The sequence below is a fragment of the Monodon monoceros genome, unplaced genomic scaffold (assembly GCF_005190385.1).
Source record: "Monodon monoceros isolate NGI ecotype Baffin Bay Population unplaced genomic scaffold, NGI_Narwhal_1 Super_Scaffold_6, whole genome shotgun sequence".
Classification (NCBI taxonomy): Eukaryota; Metazoa; Chordata; class Mammalia; order Artiodactyla; family Monodontidae; genus Monodon; species Monodon monoceros.
In genome coordinates, this window is record NW_021703783.1 from 62,803,353 (window position 1) to 62,828,603 (window position 25,251).

General features: G+C 35.8%; 1 protein-coding gene across 1 annotated transcript in view; it reads left to right on the forward strand.

Moving 5' to 3' along the window:
* Nucleotides 1–25,251, forward strand: part of PTPRQ (protein tyrosine phosphatase receptor type Q) — a 197,324-nt gene that overhangs the window by 92,235 nt on the left and 79,838 nt on the right. The window contains exon 26 of the mRNA XM_029205660.1: nt 12,979–13,302. Within this exon, the coding sequence (XP_029061493.1) occupies nt 12,979–13,302 (324 nt within the window). The remainder of the gene's footprint in view (nt 1–12,978; nt 13,303–25,251) is intronic.

The window sequence follows — 25,251 nt, forward strand, 5'->3', positions numbered from 1 at the left end:
TTTTTTCTGTATTTTTATCATAATTTTCTTTCTGTCTTTTTTCCCCAACTTTATTGAGGTATGATTCACGAATAAACATTGCATATATTTAAGGTATACAGTGCAGTGCTTTGATATATGTATACATTGTGAAATGATTCCCCCAATCAAGCTAATTAACCTGTCCATCACCTCACATATTTACCTTTTGTGTGTGTGTGGTGAGAACACTTAAGATCTACTCTCTTAACACATTTCAAGTATGTAATATTGATACATCATTATTAACTATAGTCACCATGCTGTACATTAGCTTTTTCATATAACTTATTCATATAACTGAAAGTTGTACCCTTTGACAAACATCCCACTATCTCCCCTCCACTCCCCCGGCCCCTGGCAATCACTGTTCTATTCTGTTTCCATGAGTTTGACTTTTTTAGAGTCCATACATAAGTGAGATCTTGCAGTATTTATCTTCTTGTAGCTAGTTTATTTTACTTTACATAATGATTTTAAGCCTTTCTTCTTTTCAAATATAATCATTTACAGCTATAAATCTCCTAATAATTATATATCACAAATTTTGACTTCTTACTTTTGATAAAAATATTCTCTAATTTCCTTTGAAATTTCTCCTTTGAGCCATGGTTATTTAAAAATATATTTAATTTATAATATTTGGGACTTATCTAGATATCCACATGTCATCAATTTTTCATTTATTGCCATTATTGTTAGAGAATATGTCTGTAACACTTAATTTTTAAAAATTAGTTGGGACAGTTTCTGTGGCTCAGCATATAATTTATCTTGTTGAATATTCTTCCATGCACACTTGAAATAATGTCTGTTCTTCAGTTGTTGTCCATAATGTTCTATGTATTAATTCAGTGTGATAATGTTTTGCAAATCTGTATTCTTACCACTTTTCAACAAAAATTATTCGATATATTATTGATAAGGAAATATTAAAATATCCAAATATATTGTGGATTTGTCTGTTTCTTCAAGTCTGTCAGTATTTGGTTCATGTACTTCAAAATTTTTTATTAAACACACACATATTATAATTGTTATAACTTCCTAACTGATCCATTAATCATTATAAACTCTCTCTTTTATCTTTAGATCACTCCTTGTCTTAAAGATTCTTTAGTCTAGTATTAATAGAGGCACATGCTGTTTAGTTTACTGTTTACTTTGTATGTTTTTTTCTATCTTTACTTTTGAATCATTTGTATCATTTAATTTGTGTGTCTGGTGGACAAATTATGTCTCTTGTGGGGAGCATATAATTGGGTCTTTTATTTTTATCTTACTTGACAATCTCTGTCTTCTAAATGGAGCATTTAATCTATTTATGTTTAAAGTCATTATTAAGTTAGTTTAGTTCTATTTGCTATTTGTTTTCTAGCTCTTTTTTAGTTCCTCTGTTCTTTCTTTATTGCCTTCCTTTGGGTTAATTGGATGGTTTTAGCTTTCTGTTTTAATTTCTTTATAGGATTTTTATCTATACTTCCTTGTCATTATTTTTAGTGGTCGATCAAGGGATTACAATATAATTCCTTAGTTTATTGTATTTAAATTAATATTCTACAACTTCACATGAAATATGTGAACTTTGCAAAAGTACAATTCCATATATTTTGTCATACATTTGACATCTATATATTTTAAATGATTTACATATATTTACATTGTAAATCCCACAATTTATGGTATTATTTTTACTTACAGAGCCAGTAGACATTTACATAAATTAAGAAAAGACCATGTATTTCCCATATAATTACCATTATTGGTGTTCTTCTATTCCAGTAGCTATGAGTTACAGCTAATTACAGCTAATATTTCCCTTTCAACTAAAGAACTCACTTTAGAATTTCTCCTAGTGCAGGTATGCTAGCATCAAATTCTCTCAGATTTTATTTATTTGGAAATAGATTTATTTTGTTTTCACTTTTGAGGGTCTTTTTCTGTGGATATAAGATTCTGGGTTGATAGTTCTCCCACCCAATATTTGTCTCTTTAAAGATGTAATTCCTTTGTCTTCTAGTACTCATTATTTCTGATGTCAACCACCATTTTTATCATTAGCTCTTGTGTATGAAATGTTATTTGGGGGACACTTTTCAAGTTTTTTTTTATCTTTACTTTTAAGCAGTTTTACAATAATATGGCTAGTGTGGTTTTTGTTGCATTTATTTTGCTGTGGGTTCATTTAGTTTTTTGTATTGGTAAATTAATATTTTTCTAAAATTTGAGAAATTTTGGGCCATTATTTTTTAAATTATTTTTCTGCCATCTTCTTTTCTTCTGGGACTCTAATTCCATACCACTTAAGTGACTGAGGCTTTATTAAATTTTTTCACGTTTCTTCCTTTATTCTGTAGATTGGAGTTCTATTGATGTGACATGATGTTCATTGACTGTATTCTGCCATCTTTAATCTGGTGTTAAACAAATCCAATATCATGTCAGGTATTATACTTTTCAATTCTAGAATTTCCCTTTAGTTCTGTTTCCTTACTTCAATTTCTCTGCTGAAATTCCCCATTTGCTTTGTTTTCCATTAAGTCAAATAAAATATTTATAATGGCTTCTTTAAATTAATTTTCTACTAATTCGTACACCTGCATTATCCTGTGATCTCTTTCTATTGAACACTTTTTCCTCCTGACTACAAGTCACATTTTCCTGTCAATAGTAATTTTCCTGCCTGCCTAGAAATTTTTTTTTTTTTTTAGATGTTGGGGGTGGAGTTTATTAATTATTTATTTTTGCTGTGTTGTGTCTTCGTTTCTGTGTGAGGGCTTTCTCTAGTTGTGGCAAGCAGAGGCCACTCTTCGTCGCGGTGCGCGGGCCTCTCACTATGGCGGCCTCTCTTGTTGCGGAGCACAGGCTCCAGACGCGCAGGCTCTGTAGTTGTGGCTCACGGGCCTAGTTGCTCCGCGGCATGTGGGATCCTCCCAGACCAGGGCTCAAACCCGTGTTCCCTGCATTAGCAGGCAGATTCTCAACCACTGTGCCACCAGGGAAGCCCTGCCTAGAAATTTTTAAACTTATATTGGATATTGTTTGTGACATTCTGCAGAAACTCTGGATTTTGGTATCTTCTTTTGAAGGGTGTTGGCTTTTTATTCAAATAGGCCATTAAATTACTGAATTATAGTTTTGTGAATGTTTGATTTTGGTTTCAACCTTATTTGTAGAGAGAATTCCTTAATACTGGGACATAGAGCAAAGTAAATGTATGGCCCTTTTGGGATTTTAAAATGAGGCCTGCTGTTTACCAATTCCTTACTTTGGTGGGATTCAAATTCTGAATTTTATCTCCTCTGCATTGGGAAGCAACTAAAATTTCTAGTAAGTTTTTCATCTGTTGCCTTCCACTTTGCTTCTTGGCATATCCTTCATAATTCCACAATTACGAGATTGGCCAAAGATTTTCAGGGAATTTAGAACTGTAATTTGGGTCTAACGCCTTTGTGGCTTCTTCCTTTTTGAACTGCTCTGGCAATCCTGCATCCCATTCCCTGACACCACAAGCCAGAAGCTGTCCCTCCCTCTGCCACAGAGTTTATAGCTGTTATCTGCAGAAGGATTAGTGTGACACAAGCTATTCTGGCATCATCAGAACATCCCTCAAACTTATTAGGTTTCGATAATGGAATATTTTTACATAAATTTTTGAGTACTGCAGCAAAATTTTTTTGCACGATTTTGACAGTTCTAATCACACCGTGCACTTTTATGTATAATAGCCTTACCAAACATTTTGTGAGTACATAGAGGAAGGGTTTACACTGCAATAATATACATGACTTTAAATTAAACAGTATTTTTGTTCTTAAAAATATTTTGGCAATCTGGAATTTTTCTACTGGGTACATTATTTCACAGTGCCTCCAGTCTCTATCCTTTGATCCTTTCTCCTCTATTGATTGTTTCTGCTTACATCTTTCCTTCTTTCCTTGTATTCTCTCTCCCTCCCTCCCTCCCTCTCCCTCTCTCTCTGTCTCTCTCTCTGTCTCTCTCTCTCTCTTATGGAATCCTTGAAAAATCCAAATTCTTCTGTCCTGTAGAGCTTTCCCCAAACTTACATCCAGGACTCCTTTTGTATACTTTACTCTATCAAGGTTTTCTGTACAGCCAGTTTTTAGAAAAGAATGGTTTTAAGCAGCATTTGATTGTAATCAGCATTGGTGACACTTGTTCATCAGTCAACATTGGTGATATTTTCTTTTTGAAATCCATGCATTCATCCATGAATCCATGTATCCATCCATTAGTTTGTTCATTTATTCATTCATTTGTTAAACAAATATTTCTTAAGTACCAATGTGTGCCAAACATTATTGGCTTATGTGAGTTTTTTATGATCTCTTTTTCCTATTTTATTGATAATTTACCCTGGATTGACTATTGACTTGACAGAGACTCAGTTTTTTTTTTTTATTGCCTGCTTTTCTGATACTATAAATACCACCCCCTTATATGTTCATTCACTCTCATGGTTTCAAAGCTTATATATACATATTTATCCCAAATTTTTTTCCCTACCTTTTACTCTAACCTAAGCTTCTCGCAAAACAGCTCTATTTATTCATGCTAACAAGATATGAAACTAGCATTTTATTTACTCATATCCATCCTCAAGCACATTATCACTAACCCGTATATCTTTCTCATTGTTTCATCAATGTCAATGGTTCAATTTAGTGTCCAGGTGTTATAGGAGTGGTCTTAATAGATGATTAATTCTGCTATATAATTATTCCCCTAAGAACTGCTTGTGATGAACTATTTCAAAACAAAGTTGTCATTTTTGATACGTATTCTCAGGAGATGACTTGCTATATAGAGCTGTCAAATTAATGACTCTATAAAACAAATCAACTCACTTTGTCTCCAAATAGAATATGTATCATCATTTTCCTTGTTGAGTTCTCCAAGAAAAAGTGACATTTTCCCCAGAAGTTTTACTGAGATATTTTTATAAATAAGTTATGTTTCAATAATTTTTGGATTAATAACTAATATTGTTATAGCTGTGGTCCATAGAATTTTGGGTCCCCAATTGTCCATCTATACATGCACTGTGACAGACACTTAAAAATTACTTTAGAAAACTTTAGTTCTGTTTATAGATACTTTCTCAAGCATGAAAGACATGCAGATGGGATATTTTAAAATGACTTAATTTGGCATACTAATAAGTGTGTCATTCCATATTCTCAGCTTTGTAGTATCACCTAAAATCATGTTTATGTAGCCTATTTTGGTAAGTTTTGCTTCAGCTACTCCAAAATCTATCTCTGAATTAAGCCAGACCGACAGAGAGAAGTATACCTGAACTGAATAATTAGAACTTATAAAGAAATAGTTTTACAAAAATGAGTTTGATAATTATTCCGCCCACCCATATTGAGAGACATTATAAGAAAGAGCCAAGTTAAACATACTTAGAATTTACTATGTAAGCATGTTGTTGAGGACGCTGTTTATTAAATTACATGGTATTGTTTATGTGCTTTTCTGGGGGAGAAATCTACCTTTGATCTCAATACCAGAGTTTATTTCATGTTTCTTGCTCATTTAATTTGTCTTTATTTATGGTCACAGAGACTTACAGTCTTAATTTTTTCCTTTGTATTATCTTCTGTAACGTCAGAGCCAAATCATAGCCTACTTCTAGGACGTGTACAATGTACATTTGATCTATTAACCTAATTGCTGGGTTGATTCCATTTCTTTACTCCTATTTTTTTCTCTGCCCAATAAATCATCACATTTTTGCCAATATTCTTTGGCCTTTTAGCTCTATTCCTAATTATTCTTTATCACTGTAGTCTACATCGTACTGCATATATACAGTATATACAGTATATATATATACTGTATCTAACCAGTTTCTATCACGTTTACTGTTTCCTAATGACTAGCCGTATGGAGGCTCAGGATTTTCTTTAAGTTTATACTTTACCGGTGAATCTGTCGGTGGTTCTCTGTGTTCTGCAGTAGTCATCTAAATTCATCTCTCAAACGTTCAGTGCCCTTCAGTAGCACCACACTTGATATTACACCGCCCACAACTTTTTTCTTACGACTTCCTTAGACTTTCTCTTCTCCAGTCTGGTATACTTTCCAGACCATGACAAACACCTTGTTGCCATTTATATATCTCTCCCTATATTAATGTACTTAAAACATTATTTCTTCCTCATCTGTACTAATCATCAGTTGTTCCTTTAAGTTGTAGCTCCCAGATCTCCTTCCATGGAGCCTTCCTCCTGGCATCACCTATTTGTGATAGTTTCTATTAGCTAAATTACTTTTATATATGTATGAAGCAGGGCTTATACCCTAAGACTTATAACTTGCCAATACCACTCAATCTGAATGTCTAGTAAATGATATTGATTAAATTCAGGTTAGTGCAAAATGTATATCTGGTTTGGGAAATATTCTTTGCACCCGACTTTTCAGGCATTTCTATGTTTATATTGATCCATATTATGTTAGTGTTAGTAAACTATACTTTTGTTTGTGTATGTTCAGATCATATATTTGTACCTTGTGTTTTGTAGTTTGTTTAAAATTAGTAGAGACAAAAATATTCTTAATAAACTATGAAAGATTGTGTTGATACTTTTGTAACTTTTATAAGTATTTATATATTTTTCAGACACCTGTTTTGCTTAAAAGAGAGTATATCTGTGCCTGAAGATACATGTATATAGTCATGACTAAAGATTTAAGGAAACTTGGTCTTCCATGTTAGTATACTTAACCAGGTCAGTGAGAAGTCAGTACAAACTACCATCCTATCATAAGAGGTTGGCAACTTCTTATAATTGATATTCAGAAGTTTAGAGAATAATTACATTTTATACACATTTTCATCTTCTAAGTGGAATATACTAAATAATCACTAAAAACTGACATGCCTTTAAAGTGTAACAAATTTTTACTTGTATAGATAGATCTACAGACTTTCAATTCAACCATGATGAAAGTATTTCGCCGGTAAGAATAATTTATGAATAAAAATGTAATTTATGGAATACCTTGGCAGAGAATGTTGATCGCTTCATCACAGTTCAGTCATGTTTAGAAAATCTAAACAAGCTGCATGATTATTCCAGGAAGCATGGAATGATGTGTTCAAATGAGTACCATCTGTGGATAGAAAAAGTTTGAGGTTTTTAGTCATTCTTAAAGAATGGAAATCTGATTCTCCATGCTAAAATGAGTGTAATCCTTTTTGTATCTGTAATTCAATAGGGCGGTTGCCTTGAAATAGTCTAGTTCAACACACGGTTCATCAAAAGAGAAGATGCTGGATATAAATGAGGCCTACATACTGCTGGTCATTTGTGTGTGCGTCTGAGGTAGCCTTGTTGAAAAAAATTGTCTACAAGTTATACATATTTGGCCTCAGATTAGATTTATTTCTTGTTCATCTTTATAAATACACTTGAGTGAAAAATGTGGACAAAATTTTGTATTGCATGAAACCAAAGGACTGTTTCATGAGCCATGATTTATTCATATAATCAACACTTACTGAGTGCCCATACGTGCCAGACTCTGGGTGTCCCGTGCAAGGCCCATCCCTGTGCTTGTCACATGGAAAGCAATTGCAATTATTGTTACCCTTCCTTTAGCCAGGTTAAAAATAACTCTTGTATGGATCTTGTTTCTTTGTCAAGTTAAAGTACTGTCCTATTTAGACCTCTTCTTCTCTGTAACACTTATTTGGAGAATAGTGGAGTCTGTGGACAAATATTAATCTGCTGAAAATTTTTTACTGTGCAACAAACTTTGCCATTAGTTTTCTTTCCTGAAATCTAAACACTGGAGGGTATTAAAAAAGTTGGTTAGAGAGCCATGGGCCTCTAGTCATCCCCCCTGATGAAATATGGGGAAAGGGTAGCCTCCTCTGCCTTCTCCAGTTCATTGAATAGCTAATGCACCCTTTTTTCCTTCCACCTTTAGTTGCTTAGTAAACCCTAGGTAAAGGAAATTGAAACATGAAAGGGGTAGTTAGTGATGGACTGGAAAGAAAGGGAAACGTCTGGACCACAGTCCCTTGCTCTCATGGGGAAGAACAGAGTCTATGGTTTTATTTATTTTATTTTTGGCTGCGTTGGGTCTTCATTGCTGCATGCGTGGGCTTTCTCTAGCGGCGAGTGGGGGCTACTCTTCGTTGTGGTGCGCGGGCTTCTCACTGTGGTGGCTTCTCATCACAGAGCACGGGCTCTAGGTGCGTGGGCTTCAGTCATTGTGGCATGTGGGCTCAGTAGTTGTGGCTCGCGGGCTCTAGAGCGCAGGCTTGGTAGTTGTGCGCACGGGCTTAGTTGCTCTGCGGCATGTGGGATCTTCCCGGACTAGGGATCGAACCTGTGTTCCCTGCGTTGGCAAGTGGATTCTTAACCACTGTGCCACCAGGGAAGCCCTTGTCTATGGTTTTAATGAAAATGAAAAGTCAATGTAAAACTTATCAAGTATTCCCACTGCACTTAGGATAAAACTAAAAATCTTGAATCCAGACTGCAAGGCTCAACATTATCTGATTCTGGCCTACATCTCCAACCTTCTGTCTTCCTCTTCATCTCCTTGTGGATGTAGCAGCCTTCTTTACGTGTTTCCAATGTGCCATATTCTCTTCCTCAGAGTCTTAACACCCTCATGCTTTTCCCCTGGGAAGTTACATCTTATCTGTCAGATCTCTGATTAAATTATAATTCATCAGGAAAACCTTTCCTGACCATCTATCTAAATCAAGTCTCCTGTTATACCCTCTTATTCATTTGTTCCTACTTTCAAAAATATTTATTAAATGCCTCTTGTGTTCCAAGAATTAATCTAGACCTTCAGAGACATAATCTAATTATGGTTGGCATTCATATATGTATATAATATATAAATAAACATATATTTTGGAGTAATTGCTCAATCTTTTTTATTAATATGAATGCAGAATAAAAACCTTTCTAGTTCTTCGGTATAAATGTTGGAGTAAAGTGGAGAGGAAAATAGGACTAGGACTATTCGAGGTGGATGTTCAGTGTAGAATTAGGATTTATAGGAAGGTAGATATCTGTTCAAAATAATGAAGGTTGTACAAACTAATAGAGCGATCTGGAAATCAATTTTAAAGTAAAGCCCCTCAAGATTTTGCTCTGTATATTTAAGAACAAGCTGGATAAGTAGAGATTGGTCATTTGGCAGAGTGAAGTTGTATTATATTAGTTTTCTATTGCTGTGTCATGAATTATCACAAACTTAGTGACTTAAAACAACACCCATTGGGCTTCCCTGGTGGCGCAGTGGTTGAGAGTCCGCCTGCCGATGCAGGGGACACGGGTTCGTGCCCCGGTCCGGGAAGATCCCACATGCCGCGGAGTGGCTGGGCCCATGAGCCATGGCCGCTGAGCCTGCGCGTCCGGAGCCTGTGCTCCGCAACAGGAGAGGCCACAACAGTGAGAGGCCCGTGTACCACAAAAAAAAAAAGCACCCATTTATTAGAGCACAGCTCTGTAGGTCAGAGTCTGGGTATGCTGTGCCTGGATTCTCTACTCAGAGTCTCACAAGGTCAAATCAAGTTATCCATGGGCTGTGTTCTCATGTGGAGTACAGGCCCTCGTCCAAGCTCACATGGTTGCAGCAGAATTCAGTTTCTTACAGTTCTAGGACTGAGACCCCCAATTCCTGGTTGGCTTTTAGCCAAGGGCTGTCCTCAGCTCCTAGATATGTCCTGGTGGCCCCTTCCTTCTTCAAAGCCAGCAGTGGAGAAATGTTTGTACATTGAATCTAATCTCTTGCTTAGAATACTTAACTTCCTCTTTTGTAACTACCCAAAGAAAACTCTCTGCTTTTAAAGGACTCATTATAAAATCAGGCCCACTGGATTATCTCTCCTTAAAGTAAACTGATTTGAATTCTTAATTACAGCTGCAAAAATTTTTTTTGCATCAGTACCTATCAGCGTTTGGTTGAAAAACTGGAAGGGGTGTAGGTACCAAAATTCTTGGGGGACATCTGCCTCCATAAAGGTCAGACGTAACAAGACAGGTTGACCAAGATCATCTCTAAGTTTCCTTCAGATTCTGATTCTGTGATCTTCTGATTCATTTGCCTGTTCTATGGATTCTACCACCAAAATAGATCTAAAAATTCACCTCTTTCCTATTGCTATCATTTTATTTCTTCTTTGCTGAACAAATCAAATGTTCTATGAATTTGTCCCTTTTCCTGTTTGCAGTTATCAGACTGGACTTGATAAAATGCACTGCTGAACATCTGATTCTGTCACCTTGACAGCTTTCCATTGCCTGAGAAGCTATCTATGATCTTGTGCCATAGTATGTCCTCAGACTATTTCTCTTTGTCATTGCCAGTGTCAATTATAAGCTGTAAACTTGACTTAGATCACACTACCCCCCTCTTCTTGAATCTCTACCTTTACAATTAGTGGAATCTCCTCTCACATGCAGCCTTTTCTCTTAACACTTTTCCTGAACCCCCAAATCAGTCATTTCTCTGCTTTGTGTTAGAATATTTTGAAAATGTGCCTTATCTCCAAGAGGTCTGAATTCAAACTTAGTGGCTGAAGGATTTCAATAAATTACGGAAACTCTACTTTTTAGTCAGTTGTAAAACTTCTTCCTCTATAAAGGTAATTGTTCCTTAAAATAACTTTTTCTCTCTTATGCATAACTAAAGATAGTGTGTTGTAAGTCATATTATAAGTGTTCTGTTTGTAGAGCTACCTTTTTAAAGGTTACTGTTCAATTAAATACAGTAAGATTTGATGATAAATATTAGTATTTGAAAACAGAGTAATTGAATCTGATCCCATGGCTTTAAGTAATTTACTACTTGTTTTCCATTGCATTAGACTTTCTCTCCCAGGTTTAGGCAAATTTACAAGCAATAGGTCTGTAGATAATTCAGTAAAAAATTAAGAGGAAATCCAAATTTTTAACTCAAGTCCAGATCTCCCTACAGAACTCCAGACTCATGCATCCATCTATTATTTGACATCTCCTTCTGGGTATCTGATAGGCATTTCAAAGTTAACATGCTCAAAATAAATTCTTAATCTTACTTGCCAAAGCTTACTTCTTTCAGTCATCCCCTTCTTGGTTAAGTGACTTCGTCTTTCTGTTTGCTCAACCCGAAGACCTTAAAGCTTTCTTCTACTCCTTTCTCTCTGTTATACCTGACATGTCACACAGCAGCAAATCCTGTCGGCTCTCCTGCAAATTATATTCAGAATCTGAATACTTGCTTTCATTTCTGCTGCTGCAGTCCTGCCTCACGCCATCCTGATCTCTTGTGTTGACACTGCAGTAGCCTACTAATTACTCTCCCTGTTTTCATCCTTCTCTCCCTTGTCTAGTCTCAACACAGTAGCTAGAGTGAAAACATACCTCAGAGCCTGTAACTCCTCTGCTCATGTGAAAGTCTTAAAGTTCTACAATGTCGTATATAATCAAGCCTTCGGTGTTTCTTCTCAGACCTCACCTCCTACTAGCCACGCTGGCCTCTTTTTTATTCTTCAGATATACCAGGCATGATTCCAACATAGGGCCTGTAATCACACATTTCCCCCTGCTGGGAATGTTCTTCCTCCAGTCACATGGTTAGTTTCCCCACCTTCATCAGGAACTTCATGTCTCCTAATCAGTCACGCTTTCTTTTTTTTTAGCCAAGGGCTGGCCTCATTTCATTATCCTTGAACTCTTTCTCCTTTTTCCCTTTCTTATTTTTTTCCATAACACTAATCATTGTCCAAAATACTGTATATAATACTTATTTATACTTGTGTTGTATATAAACCTCTGGAATGTAAATTACACCAGGGTAGGGACTTTTGTCTATTTTGTTCATTGTATTCCCAGCACCTACAGTAGTACTTGGCATAAATTAGATGCTCATTAGGTATTTATTGAAATCTGAATCAATATGATATGTTTAGGAATAAATGACCTTTTTACGAATGAATTTTCTAACTCATTAATTTTCTTATCTTTACTGCACATATTAACATATAGTTTTTATGAATTGTGTAATTTTCATACAAGTCATTGTTATCAGTCTCCCTATCTCAGCCTTCTGAGAAAAGGTCCTTGCACATATACAAGGACAGGCATGAAAAAAGTGCCCATGTCACTTAATTCATCGTTCTTTTATATTTCTAAGCATAACACACTTATATTATTATACTTGTCTAATAAGTGACTGTTTCTTGAAAACAAGACATAAGCCTATGTATCTTGATTTCCTAACACCAGCCTCAGAGCCTGACACATGGTATGAATATAGCAAACCAGTGGTTAATACGAAATCTAATAAATGACTCCAAGTAGGACCATGTGATTGCAGGTGATATACAGATACCTTATTCTGTGTATTAATGTCAGTGTGCTTGATGATGTTCTAGAAAGGGTTATACTAATTTTAAATATATGCAAGACAAAATAAAAATTGTATACATTATTAATTTAATCTTGTTTATTTAAGTTATTTTATAATCAACATCTACTATATGTAAGATGTATTTGTGTCTATCTAGTCATTTAAATATAAGAACGTCTTTCTTGGGAACTGAATATTAAAAACTCAGACCCTTCCTCAGAAAGTACATAGGATTATATGAGCATGCAATTTTTCTTTGTACCAGTGCTTATATAAGGAACCAAAGTAAGTTTTTATAAGTAACTTGTGAGTGAATTTGGGAGCAAAATTAGGAATAAAAACATCACAATTGTTTCGTCCCCTAACCCTTTGGACCATTGCTCTGTGAAGCATCACCTTAAGTTTCTGCTTATTAAATGTGGGGATATTAATCTAAGGGCAGTTGTAATAAGAGATCACCACTACGTGCATAGTAAAGAAATATTTGTAAATCCCATTTCTCCCTCCTGTTCACACAATGTTTGCTAATTCCAATTGTTTTCCATTTTTTTTCCCTTCAACTTTTAGTTCCCAGCACTCCCACAAATATTGCTTTTTCTGATGTTCAGTCAACTAGTGCAACATTGACATGGATGAGACCTGACACTATCTTTGGCTACTTCCAAAATTATAAGATTACCACTCAACTTCGGGCTCAAAAATGCAGAGAATGGGAATCTGAAGAATGTGTTGAATATCAAAAAATTCAATACCTCTACGAAGCTGACCTAACTGAAGAGACAGTATATGATTTAAAGAAATTTAGATGGTATAGATTCCAAGTGGCTGCCAGCACCAATGCCGGCTATGGCGATGCTTCAAATTGGATATCTACACAAACCCTGCCTGGTCGTAAGTATTGTTCTGTATGTGTATATATACTTCTGCATTCAAGAAAAAGCTCTTTAAATATTTTTCCATAGAAATCATTCAAAATATAGGTAAAGATTGCTCTTGTAACTTTAAAATATAGGTAAAGATTGCTCTTGTAACTTTAGTTTTATATTTTAAAATTAACTGGTCGCCCTAATTGCTTAAACATCATTAACCATAATAGCATTTATTTTTTCTTAATTGAATCCCTGAAATTCAATTTCAGTCATTATTAGGGCTTTTCTCAAACTCCCAGAGTGGTACCAAGGTCCTAGAGTCTTATACTGTAACAAAAAGCATTATGATCCTCTAAGTGGTCTGTCATTAGGCTATACTGATAGCCATCAAGTACCCTTCATCTATGCCTACATCTCCCCCTCATATCTGGAAGCTCTGCTGCTTTTATGCCAGGCTTTACCACGTTTTCAGTGACTTTAGGCTTACATACACACATAGAGTTTCAGTGATAAATAGATGCTGTTGTAGACCTTTATAAACAGTGAAATAAACTTTGATCTAGAGGCTTTATTTTTTAGGTTGCCAAATGTGTATCTTCTTACTATTCCCCGGAGTGCCTGCCATAATGTTTATAGAGTAAATGTTCAATGAATGTTTGTTACTGCAATTCAGCATTTGAGACAGAATCCAGACAACTCAGCCTTCAACACAGTCATCCAACCTCTCTTCTTTGTGGCTCTTGGACTCTTGATTTCTGTGAGATCTGCTCTTCTGGTTTTTCTCTCACCTCCCTGATAGCTCTTTCTCAGTCTCTTTTGCTTATTCTCTCTCTCTCTCTCTCTCTCATTTTTTAAATCTAAGTGTTGGAGTGTTCAGAGATAATATACTTGGCCCTTTTCTTTTTCTTTTTCATTGGCCCTTTTCTTTATCAACACACAACCCCTATGAGATCTTACCTTAAGTGACCTTATCCTGTCCTATGGCTTTAAAGTCTACTTATATAGTGATTATTCTCAAGTATCTATTTCCAGTTCTGATTGCTCCCTGGAACCCAATCAGTATATTTAACTGACATCGTTGGGAAGGTGTGTCTAATATCCTCTCAAAATTAACGTGGTCTAAACACTAAGTCTCATCGTCCGAATGCAGAAAATGAAAATTTAGGCACTGTTCTTTTCCTCTTCTACTCCGCCAATGATTTATTTCAACCATGCTATCTAAACACATCCCTCCATTTGCATTACCAGCATATTAGTCCTATCCTTCATTACTGCTACCACTGCGTTAACCTGACCTCCTTAGCTTTCACGCTGATCTTTTTAAATGTAAATCAGATGATGTCACTTCCTTGTTTAAAGCCTTTCAGTGAATTTCCATTGCTCTTGGAATAAGATTTAAATTTCTTAACATGATTAACAAAGCCCTATGTGACTTGGCTCTTACCTAACACTCTAACCTCATCCATAATCATTTTCCCACTTACCATTATCCTCCACTTATACTGGATATTTTTTGTGTTGTTTGAACACACGAAAGTACTAGAACTTGGCCCTGTTCGTTTGGATTGGAATGTTTTTCCACGTCTGTCTTTGCATGAGCAGCTTTTTATAATGTATACTTCTACTTGAATGATTCCTGCTAAGAATGAATTTCCTTGACCACCCAATCTAAAAGAGCCATACAGTTTTTTTCTAGAATATCATCTTATCTTAATGAAAATTTATAATTACCTGATCATTTTTTAGTTATATGTATTTGCTTATTTTTAGAAGGTGTCTTGACCATTGCTGTTTCTTTATTGGCTAGAATGGTGCCTGGCAACAGTAGGCACTCCATAAATATTTCCTGAACGCGTTAAACTTGATTAAATAAGCTAAAATGGGGGAGGCAGAATGAACTGTTTTCCAGTGCAGGGGATAGAGAGGATGATAGCGCCATAACAAAGAAAAGGAAAATATGGAAAAATCAAATCCAGGTTGCGTTTAGTCAGTAATTATGGTTATTTTGAGCCTGTTAACTTTGAGAAGAAATAACTATGATAATCTAATTGACTAGAAAACAGAAAGAAACAGATGCTTAGAGATTAGAACATAGGTAAAGTTCGGAATTTTAGTTGCTTCAGCCAGTAAGAATAACCAGAATTACAAGTGACCAGGGACAACTTGAAGTTACCTGAAGACATCAGTCAGGTACCATAATGAATGAAGCAGGCTGATGTAAGGCGACTGAGAGTGGTGGAAACCTTGGCAGATTAACAGAACGTGCCGTCTACAGGGGCAGCCACTGCTCACCTCTGTCTGATTACTGTCTTATAGAGAAGTCATGCTATTAGGACTTAGGATGTTTTCAAAGAAATAGGAAAGTTATATTTTTTAATGTGAAAATACTTAATTTCTTGCTGTAACAAGTTTTTAAAATTTAAAAACATTTAGTTTTTCAAACCAAACATGTCAGTAGCCCACATCTGGCCTGTGGGCAGCTAATTTGTTACCTTTGATTAAAATAGACCATATACCTGTGCATCTGCTGCCACTCAGGGTTCCCGTCCCACTCCTTAGGAGCGTCTCACTTGGACAGAAGCCTGCTACAGTGAGCCAGGAATTCGAATTTCTAAATGTATCATTTCCTCAAGTACTCTAGACAGGATGGTGGAAGATGTTCAATTAGCATAAAACAACATATAACCTGACCAATTCAGAAGCTGGTAAATGAAACTGGGAAGTTGTATTTTTTTTTTTTTTTTTTTTTTTTTGCTGTAGGCGGGCCTCTCACTGTTGTGGCCTCTGCCGTTGCGGAGCACAGGCTCCGGACGTGCAAGCTCAGCGGCCATGGCTCACGGGCCCAGCCGCTCTGCAGCATGTGGGATCCTCCCAGACCGGGGCACGAACCCGTGTCCCCTGCATCGGCAGGCGGACTGTCAACCACTGTGCCACCAGGGAAGCCCGGGAAGTTGGATTTTTAAAGAATCCCCCATTCTTATTCTGAAAATTTGAGAGTCTTTCTGCTTGAATGTCATTTCTTCCCCCCACCGAGTCCCTCCACTTCCAACCCCACTTTAAGGTCTATGACCCACTCACTAGAATTTGGTCATTTTTAATTCCCTACTACTCCACTTTGCCTGTTCTAGTTTAAAAGAATAATGGTAGAATATTTCAAATATTTCACAATCGGTGTGAGCTTTTTAAAAAATAAATAGCATTATTTTTCTAGTTTTATTAGGATGTGTTCCTTTGCCATCGGTGGTTAGTTGGTTGATTTGTTAGTTCTTGATGGAATGGAGAGGATACTCTTGGCTTCTTTTTCACCCCAGCTCCAGGATCTTTACTTGATGACTAATCGAAAGAGTGCCTTTGTATGGAGTACCAGTTTGACTTTTATCTGGTACTTTTCTTCTCTCTCGGTCTGGTATCTCACTGCCACAATTTGACTTCTCCATCAGAGAGTACTTGGGTGTGAAAAAAATTTATCAGTAGTTAAGTAGATTTTCTATGCTACTCCTATTCCCTTTTATTGTTCTTTATCCTTAAGGACTAATTTTCTACTCTGTTCTTTATCAATAAGATAGAAAAGGGGATACATGGAAAGTTGCCTTTCTACCACTGTGATTAAGAGAGAAAAGTGAAACGATTTATATATTTCAGAATTTGTTACAACAGACTTACTATTTTTCTTGGCATTCTCAAACATCAGCTTTTCAGCTGAGTATTCATATGGGGGTGGTAATAATAAATTAATTTTGAAAGTTATGAGAATGAGTTGTTCGCTCTTCATTTAGTCTCAGAAATGAAAGGGACATTTTTCTAATGATAAATGTATTTGAATTTCATAAGTGTATGGTAAAAAAGTTTTATTTATTAAGCCAAGGAGAGATACTCTGAGGTGGCATTTGATATGAAAGACAGAAAGACACTACATATATTATTGCAAGACAATATATATAGTGAACTACTAACATATTGTATAAGAATATGAGAAATAAGAACAGTCAAGCAACAAAAATCTTGAAGAGTAGTAATGTTTTTAAGATTGAAAGCAAGTAATGCTTAGATGTTGATTCTACATACCAAAGATGAAAAGCATGACAGACATTTTGCAAACATAAAAAGTAATCTGGATGAAGAAATTTAATACGATTTTTTATGTCATTGATTCCAAAAAAGTGTTATGTTGTTTTATAAGAAAATAAAACAATGAAAATGAATGATTCCTCTGAATTATGGAAAACACTAAACAATAGTATAACTTAGTATAAAATCACTATTTCAGATTTGTACATGTTACTCTAATAGCATCAAGTTGTGCCCAAGCACTTATTCCCAGAACTTCTTATCAAAACCTGGAGCTTCTTTGATAAGGAGCCTAGCAATTGATAGCTAGTTTGAGGTCAGATTATTCAACATTTGAATAGCTCAAAGAAGACGACCACCCAGTTGGAATAATAAATATTATAAGATGTTCTCAAATGACTTGTAGAATAAGAAAATATGTTGTATTAACTCTCTCTGAGCTCATAAAGAAGAGCACTCAAATTGAAGATGCAGGGAGCAAAGCTGGAATGCAAGCTGAGAATTACATTGGGTTACTTTCTGAATCCAGATCTGCCACTGTACACTGGAGTGAATAAAAGAAACAACATTCGGTCAGCTCAAGCTAGCATTTCTTTCTCCCACATACTCTGATCTAGATAATTGAAACCAAATTGTTTTTCTGCTTAAATCATCTGTATAAGAGCCATTACTCTGTACTTCATGCTAAGTGTGCAGAGATACACATAAGCACAGAAATTACAAATGGCAGAAATATTTAACTTGAAACATTAAAGTCTTATAGCTTATTTTACTCATCTCTTATTTTTCTGATTATCCTTACACTCAAAAGCAATTTGAGTTGTGTGTGGGGGAGGAATGCACAATGGAAGCTGTTAAATATCTCTGTGGTGCACAATAGGTACTTATAATGCGGAGGGAATGTACAACTTTAAAAGAGTGTGGGTGTGAAATTTAGTATGGAGTGAAATGGGACTCTCATAATGTGCATCTCCTATAGACCACCAGGACTGGAAGACAGCAAGAAAGGAAAATTCCTGGGGTAACACTTAGGTTGTGAAAACCACGGGATACCATACTCATGAGGAATTTTAACTACCCAAACATCTGTTAGGTTAAAAAAAATTCAGCAAAACATGCCTCATCGAAGAAGCTTCCAAGGAATGCAACTTTATGATTTAAAAAGAAGAAAAACCAAATAGAGGGCAAAGCACTCCTTAACATTTTTAAAAATGAGACATTGTTGATGAGTTACTATATATTCAATTATTTTTCTTCATATATTCTAAATGGTATAATGCACTTATAGTGTGGTGAAAGCTATCATAACAGAGGTAGGTATTCTCCTTTCTATAAAGAAGCAATTATATAATGATAAGAAGAGATGTTAGCCATAAATAAATAGGAAAATATAATTCATGACATGAAGAAGCCCATTTTGTGGCAGTGGGTTTTTAGAATAGGCTCTATCCTGGTGCCAGTAAAGGAATTGAATAGAATTTATTCTAGACATGATGGTTGTACTTCTGCAAAATTAATTATATGCTGTTGAAAGTCTTCTAAGTTAGTTGCCTAAGACTCCCAAATGTGTAATTCAAGACGACATCTCTCTCTCTTCTAGACCTGCAGATTGAAGTTACTGGTATGACCGCTTAGGTTTCCACAGACATCTCAAACCCCATATTACCACTGTTCCTGCCCCACTGCAAGCCTCCTCCTACCTGTGTGTTCCCTGTTTCAGTGTATTGTACCATTGTTCGTCTGATTGTTCAAGCCAGCAATCTAGGAATCATTCTTAATTCTTTTTAGCCTTTCCCACCCCCAAGTACATACCTAACTCCTACTGACTTTCCCTTCTAAATATTTCTTGAATTTGTTTATGTTTCTCTGTTAAGGCTCCCTAAATTCAGCCGTCTCCTAGATTATTACAAAAGATATCTAAATGGTCTTTCTGTTCCCATTTTCTCTACCCTCCACCTGAACCTAGTTTTTGAATACACCTATCTGTTATTCCTCTGCTTAAAATCTGATAGTTTTCTATTTTCCTATTGTGTAAAAATTATATTTTTAGTATGCTCTATATGGTTATTTATGATTTTTGTTCATATTCCCCACACGTACTTTGCTCTTTCTCCTTTGTGCTCCAGAGAAAGAGCAAAGTATGTGTGTTCTTTCTTACTGTCCTTTCTGTCCTCTTTTGGAGACCAACTGCCTCTTCTTTGCAAAGGAGACCAAATATCTCCTTTGCAAAGCCTTCTATAAATTCCTCTTTCCACTCCCACCTTCCAAAAATTGTTTCTAAATACTGAACGTATTACATCATAATTGTTTATCTCTCTCTCTTGTCGAACTCTGAGCTCCTTACAGGCAGAGATGACAGGTGATCATGTCTTATGTATGTTTCTAATCTTCATGCCTATTCAATATCTAAGACTAAATGAATATGGCATTTGGACTCAAGGAAGACATTTGACTTTAATTGGAAAGTATTTCAATGTCAAAATTCTCCATATTGCAAAAATGTTCGTACAAATTTTCTTCAGATTTTCTTTCTGACTATAGCTTGTCTTTCAAATATTTACATGGTTATTGTCAAAACTAAAATTCTCCTGGTCAGTTTCCATTCATGTTTGACATGTTCAGCTTCTTTTATTTCACAAAACCAGTTTATTTTATTTTACTTTATTTTATTTTATGTATTTATGTATTTATTTATTTATTGGTTGGTTGGTTGTAAAAGAAAGATTGCTTTATTCAGGAGGCCAGCAACCTGGGGAGAAGGCAGACTCATATCCAAGAACCACTCCCAAGATTCTGCTTGACCATGAAAGTTTTTAAAGGGAGAAGGGGAAGTTAATCGCAGTTAATCATTTGGGGAAGGGGTGTCAAGAGTCTTATCTTCCACTGTGTGCAGATTTTCTTCTGATTGGTTGGTGGTGAGGTAACAGGGTGTTGCTTCAGGAATTATACTCTGCCTGAAGTTACCACCTTCCACCTGGGTGGGGGCCTTAGTTTGATTTTAGATGCTATCACTTTCAAAGTAGTCTCCCAACCAGTTGTTAGTGCCCCAAAAGTTGTCGCAAAGAAACGGCACAGAAGATGTCCCCAACGGTGTTGACAATGAGCAGGAGTTGGTCTAGCTGGTCTCAGGACTTAATGAAGCTCAGGTTCTTGACGTCGCATTGCAGAAAGAATTCAGTGAGAGACAAAGTGATGGGGAAGAAGTGGATTTATTTAGAGAGAAACACACTCCACGGACGGAGTGTGGGCCATCTCAGAAGGTGAGAAAGACCCAGTCTATTTTATATTGTTGATTTTTTTTTCTTTTTCATTAATTAACATAAGTTTGAATTACTGCATGTAGAAAAGAAATATGCTCATAATAAATTGAGGAGGATTTCAGACAATGAAAGAAAATAATAAATGCCTATTTCGGAGTGGATTGAAGCTTTAATAGTATCGAAATGATTAACTGAGATAATAAACTGTGATTGATAGTCCATGAAGAAAACAAAGGAGACCAATGTATAAATTTGGGTTGCTAAGTATAATTACAAAGAGAGGATATTTACATGAAATCATAATTTAAAGAACATAATAGTAAGCATGTAAAATTGTCTATTAAAGCATTCAACTGTATACTTAAAAGAGCTTTTGCCAGGTTATTAAACAGCTTTCCATAATATAAATAAAAATATTTTGAAATCCTATTACATAAGCACGTATTTTTCAGCAAAATCACTAAAAATCAAAGGATAAGAATGATCACTATATTATTTTTTAAATCATCAATATTATAGAAAGCCTGGGTTTTTTTTTTTCTTTAATCTTATATGCTTTTATTGCCCGTATCAGGGTTTCTTTCAGTTTATTTGGATTTTTGTGAGATGAACCATTCAAGGTACATGAAAAGACATAAGTATGCCTCTAGAAAGCCTGGTTATTAAAAGAATAAAAGAAGAAACAATCTTTCTCCCAATAATAGCTAGCTGTATTTTATCTTTTAAAAATTCAATGAATTCTCCCACTTTCTCATCTCAAACTTCAAATTTCATGTTGAATTGAATTGATTTTGACTTTTCTGAGAATCTTCTTTCTCTTGGTTTAGAAAGAAGTGTGAAGTACATTTCATTCTTTGTGATTTCTGGTCATTAACCTCAGTTCAGGCCTGCCTTAGTATTAGGCCCTAGGCCAACAAATTTTCAGCTCTGTTTTCTTCTGCATTTATTAAGGAAGAAGGGAGAACTCTGATTTGACTATGGAAAACTCCCATTTCTGAAAAAACCATAGGATTGCTATGTCTGGTAGTTGAGGGCACCTTTTGGTTGGGCCCAGTACCTGAGCTGAGACTCCTTGGCTGGACAGTTAAGAATAATGACAGAAATAGCTAAGCTTATCAGGTGTTTATTATGTGCTGGTACTATTCTAAGAACTATACACACATTGATTTATTCATGAACCTCATTCATTTCTAGGTTAGAGCCTGTGCTCTTAGATCTTGACAAAGACTTGGGTAAAGCCTCATGGTGGTATGAAAGTACTAAGAGATGGAAGGGTGCTAAGTAGTATACAAAGAGAAGATAGGTGAAACCCTAATTTAAAGGAACTAACAGAATGCATGTAAAATTAAACTATTTAATAAAGCATTCAACTCTTTTTTAAAAAATTTTTTATTGAAGTATAGTTGGTTTACAACATTGTGTTAATTTCTGCTGTACAGCAAAATGATTCAGTTGTATATACATTCTTTATATTCTTTTCCATTATGATTTATCATAGGATATTGAATATAGTTCTTTGTGCTATACAGTAGGACCTTGTTGTTTATCCATTCCATATATAATAGCTATAACCCCAACCTCCCACTCAGTCCCTCCCCCAACCCCCTCCCCCTTGGCTTGTGGTTACAAGTCTATTCTCTATGTCCATGAGTCTCCTTCTGTTTCACAGATAGGTTCATTTGTGTCATGTTTTAGATTCCATATATAAGTGATATCATATGGTATCTTTATGATTTAGTTAACTTAGTATGATAATCTAAGTATGATAATCTCTACTTGCATCCATGTTGCTGCAAATGGCATTATTTCATTCTTTTTTATGGCTGAGTAGTATTCCATTGTATATATATACCACATCTTCTTTATCTGTTCATCTGTCAGTGGACATTTAGGTTGTTCCCATGTCTTGACTGTTGTGAACAGTGCTGCTGTGAACATAAAGGTGCAGGTATCTTTTTGAATTAGAGTTTTGTCTGGATATATGCCAGGAGTGGGAGTGCTGGATCATATGGTAATTCTGTTTTTTGTTTCCTGAGGAAACTCCATACTGTTTTCCACAGTTGCTGTAACAACTTACATTCCCACCAACAGTGTAGGAAGTTTCCCTTTTCTCCACACCCTCTCCAGCATTTATTTTTTGTAGATTTTTGATGATGGCCATTCTGACCGGTGTGAGGTGATACCTCATTGTAGTTTCTATTTGTATTTCTCTAATAATTAGTGATGTTGAGCATCTTTTCATGTGCCTATTGGCCATTTGTATTTCTTCTTTGGAGAAATGTCTATGTAGATCTTCTGCCCGTTTTTCAATTGGGTTGTTTTTTTGTTGTTGAGTTGTATAAGCTGTTTGTATGCTTTGGAAATTAAGCCCTTGTCAGTCGCATCATTTGCAAATATTTTCTCCCATTCTGTAGGTTATCTTTTTGTTTTGTTTACGGTTTCCTTTGCTGTGCAAAAGCTTGTAAGTTTGATTAGGTGAACTCTATATTTATTTTCAAAAAAAACAAAAACAAAAAACTTTTGCCAGGTTGTTAAGCAAGTTTTCCAGAATATAAATAAAAATAATTAGAAATCCCCATTTGCATGAACAAGTGGAATGTCTTTTTCAGCAAAGCACTAAAAACCAAACAGTTAAAGGAAACTTAAAGGATAATCAGTATGTGGCATTATTAGCTTTGAAAACTGAGACTAAGAAAGACCTGGAGATATTGTACAAGCTTCTGATACATGATCCAACCATCTCCATTCCCAAACAAATTAAGTGGGACTTGCCCTAACACACATAACCTCTAACTACACTTTTAGTTTCTCTTCTCTTTAATTATACCCTTGATAGTTATTTTACCCTGATTATACCTGCATACAATGCATGGGAGAATGAAGTAGCAATGTTTATCCCAGCCCTAACACTCTGTAATGGTGATGGCCTTATCTGAATTATTCCAGGTTGCTCCTACACATAGCTTCAAGGTACCATAGAAGTGATGATGTTTTCTTATGTTCTTACGGAACATGATGACCTGTTATTACTCTAGAAACTTTGGGAATGAGAGGGAGTGATGGTAGGGAGAAACCTCTTCATCGTTTATTCAGAATTAAAATACATGAAAGGCACAAGGAGACCAGTGTGTGGAGTGTCTGTTAGCTGGATGCAAGTTTCCATGTTTATCACCAGCTCCCAAGCCCTCCACCACTAACTACATTCCCAGTCTTCACAGAAACAGTAATCCCCCTTTCTAACCTTGTTACCAAGAGTTCTAATCATTGGTACCTGATCTGAAGAGCAGTGCCACTGCTTTTTCCAATAGTACGTTGATGTTACAGAGCAGTGGCTCTTAAACTTGTACCACGAGCATTAGAATCATCAGGAGGGCTTGTTAAAACACGGAGTGCTAGGCCCTACCCAGGTCTTCTGATTCAGTAAGTCAGGGGTGTGATCTCAGAATTTGCTTTTCTAACAACTCCCCAGGTAATATTGATGCTGCTGGTTTGAAGACCACATTTTTGAGAACCACTGTTGCAGAAAGTTGTTTTATGAACATAATGCTACTCTAGAAAAAGTTGTATTATCTGATCCTAAAAGCAGTGGAACTAATATGAGAATATTTCCATTCTTACCTGGCATGGCTAATATTGGAAGTGAGAGTTTTTTGGTATTTTGTATTTTTTTCCACCTAAGCTAACCTGAAATGACTCAGAAAGTTACTCATTCAGCATCAAAGAAAATGGTCATACAATGAAGCCTAATACTGTGGGCATCCATCAATCATTCTCAGCACTCATCAAACAGTCTAATAGGTCAGATTCTTACGATTGTAATAGTTGCCCATTGTGCTACTATCTTGCTGTTGGGAAATCTAACTGTAAAACAAAATTAAAATCTTGTAAAAGGGTAGGAAATATTTCATACACCAACAGTAGTATCTCATACTGGGCAGTGAAATCACTGGGCTCTAGGGAAACATTCAACACCAGTGAAGGATAGCCAATTAGTGCAGTATTGTAACCAGTCGGATGTGACCTGAGATGCTCTTGGCCTCCATCAATATGGTCAATCTAATCGCTGAACTTCTTCAGGGCCCTTGATGCCCTGAATTATTTAAGATGTAAGGAAGCCACCCAAACAACCCAGCCAATTAGATTTTGTTTAGTCCTGAGAGACATCTAAAACTTAAAGCAAATTCCTTCAGGTATGGTGAATCTAAGGCAACTCACAGTCCTAGAGGCTGTTAATACTTGTATAAGCTGAGAAAGAATGGGAGCCCTTCATTTAGTGATGACAGTAGATAGGAATCTGATGGTCCAGTGTACCACATCCTGAAACTAAAGTACCCTGAAGGGAAGGACCTTTAAATAAACTTGAAATGAACTTAAATTCAAATAGATGTGCAGACAATCTAAATCATACATGTGTACAGAGCTCAATATTTTTTGTCTTGTGAGTTGCTGTCAGGTCATTTATTTATTTATGCTTATTCTTTAGGAAGGTCACTACAGCATGCATTAAAAACCAGAGTATTTTCTACAACATTTTTCATCATTAAATAAAATTTACAGGGATCTGCAGAAGGCAAAGTTTCTAATAACTCTTTGAATGTGCTTATTCTGAAAGTGTAGTATTAGACACACCAAAATTTGATGGT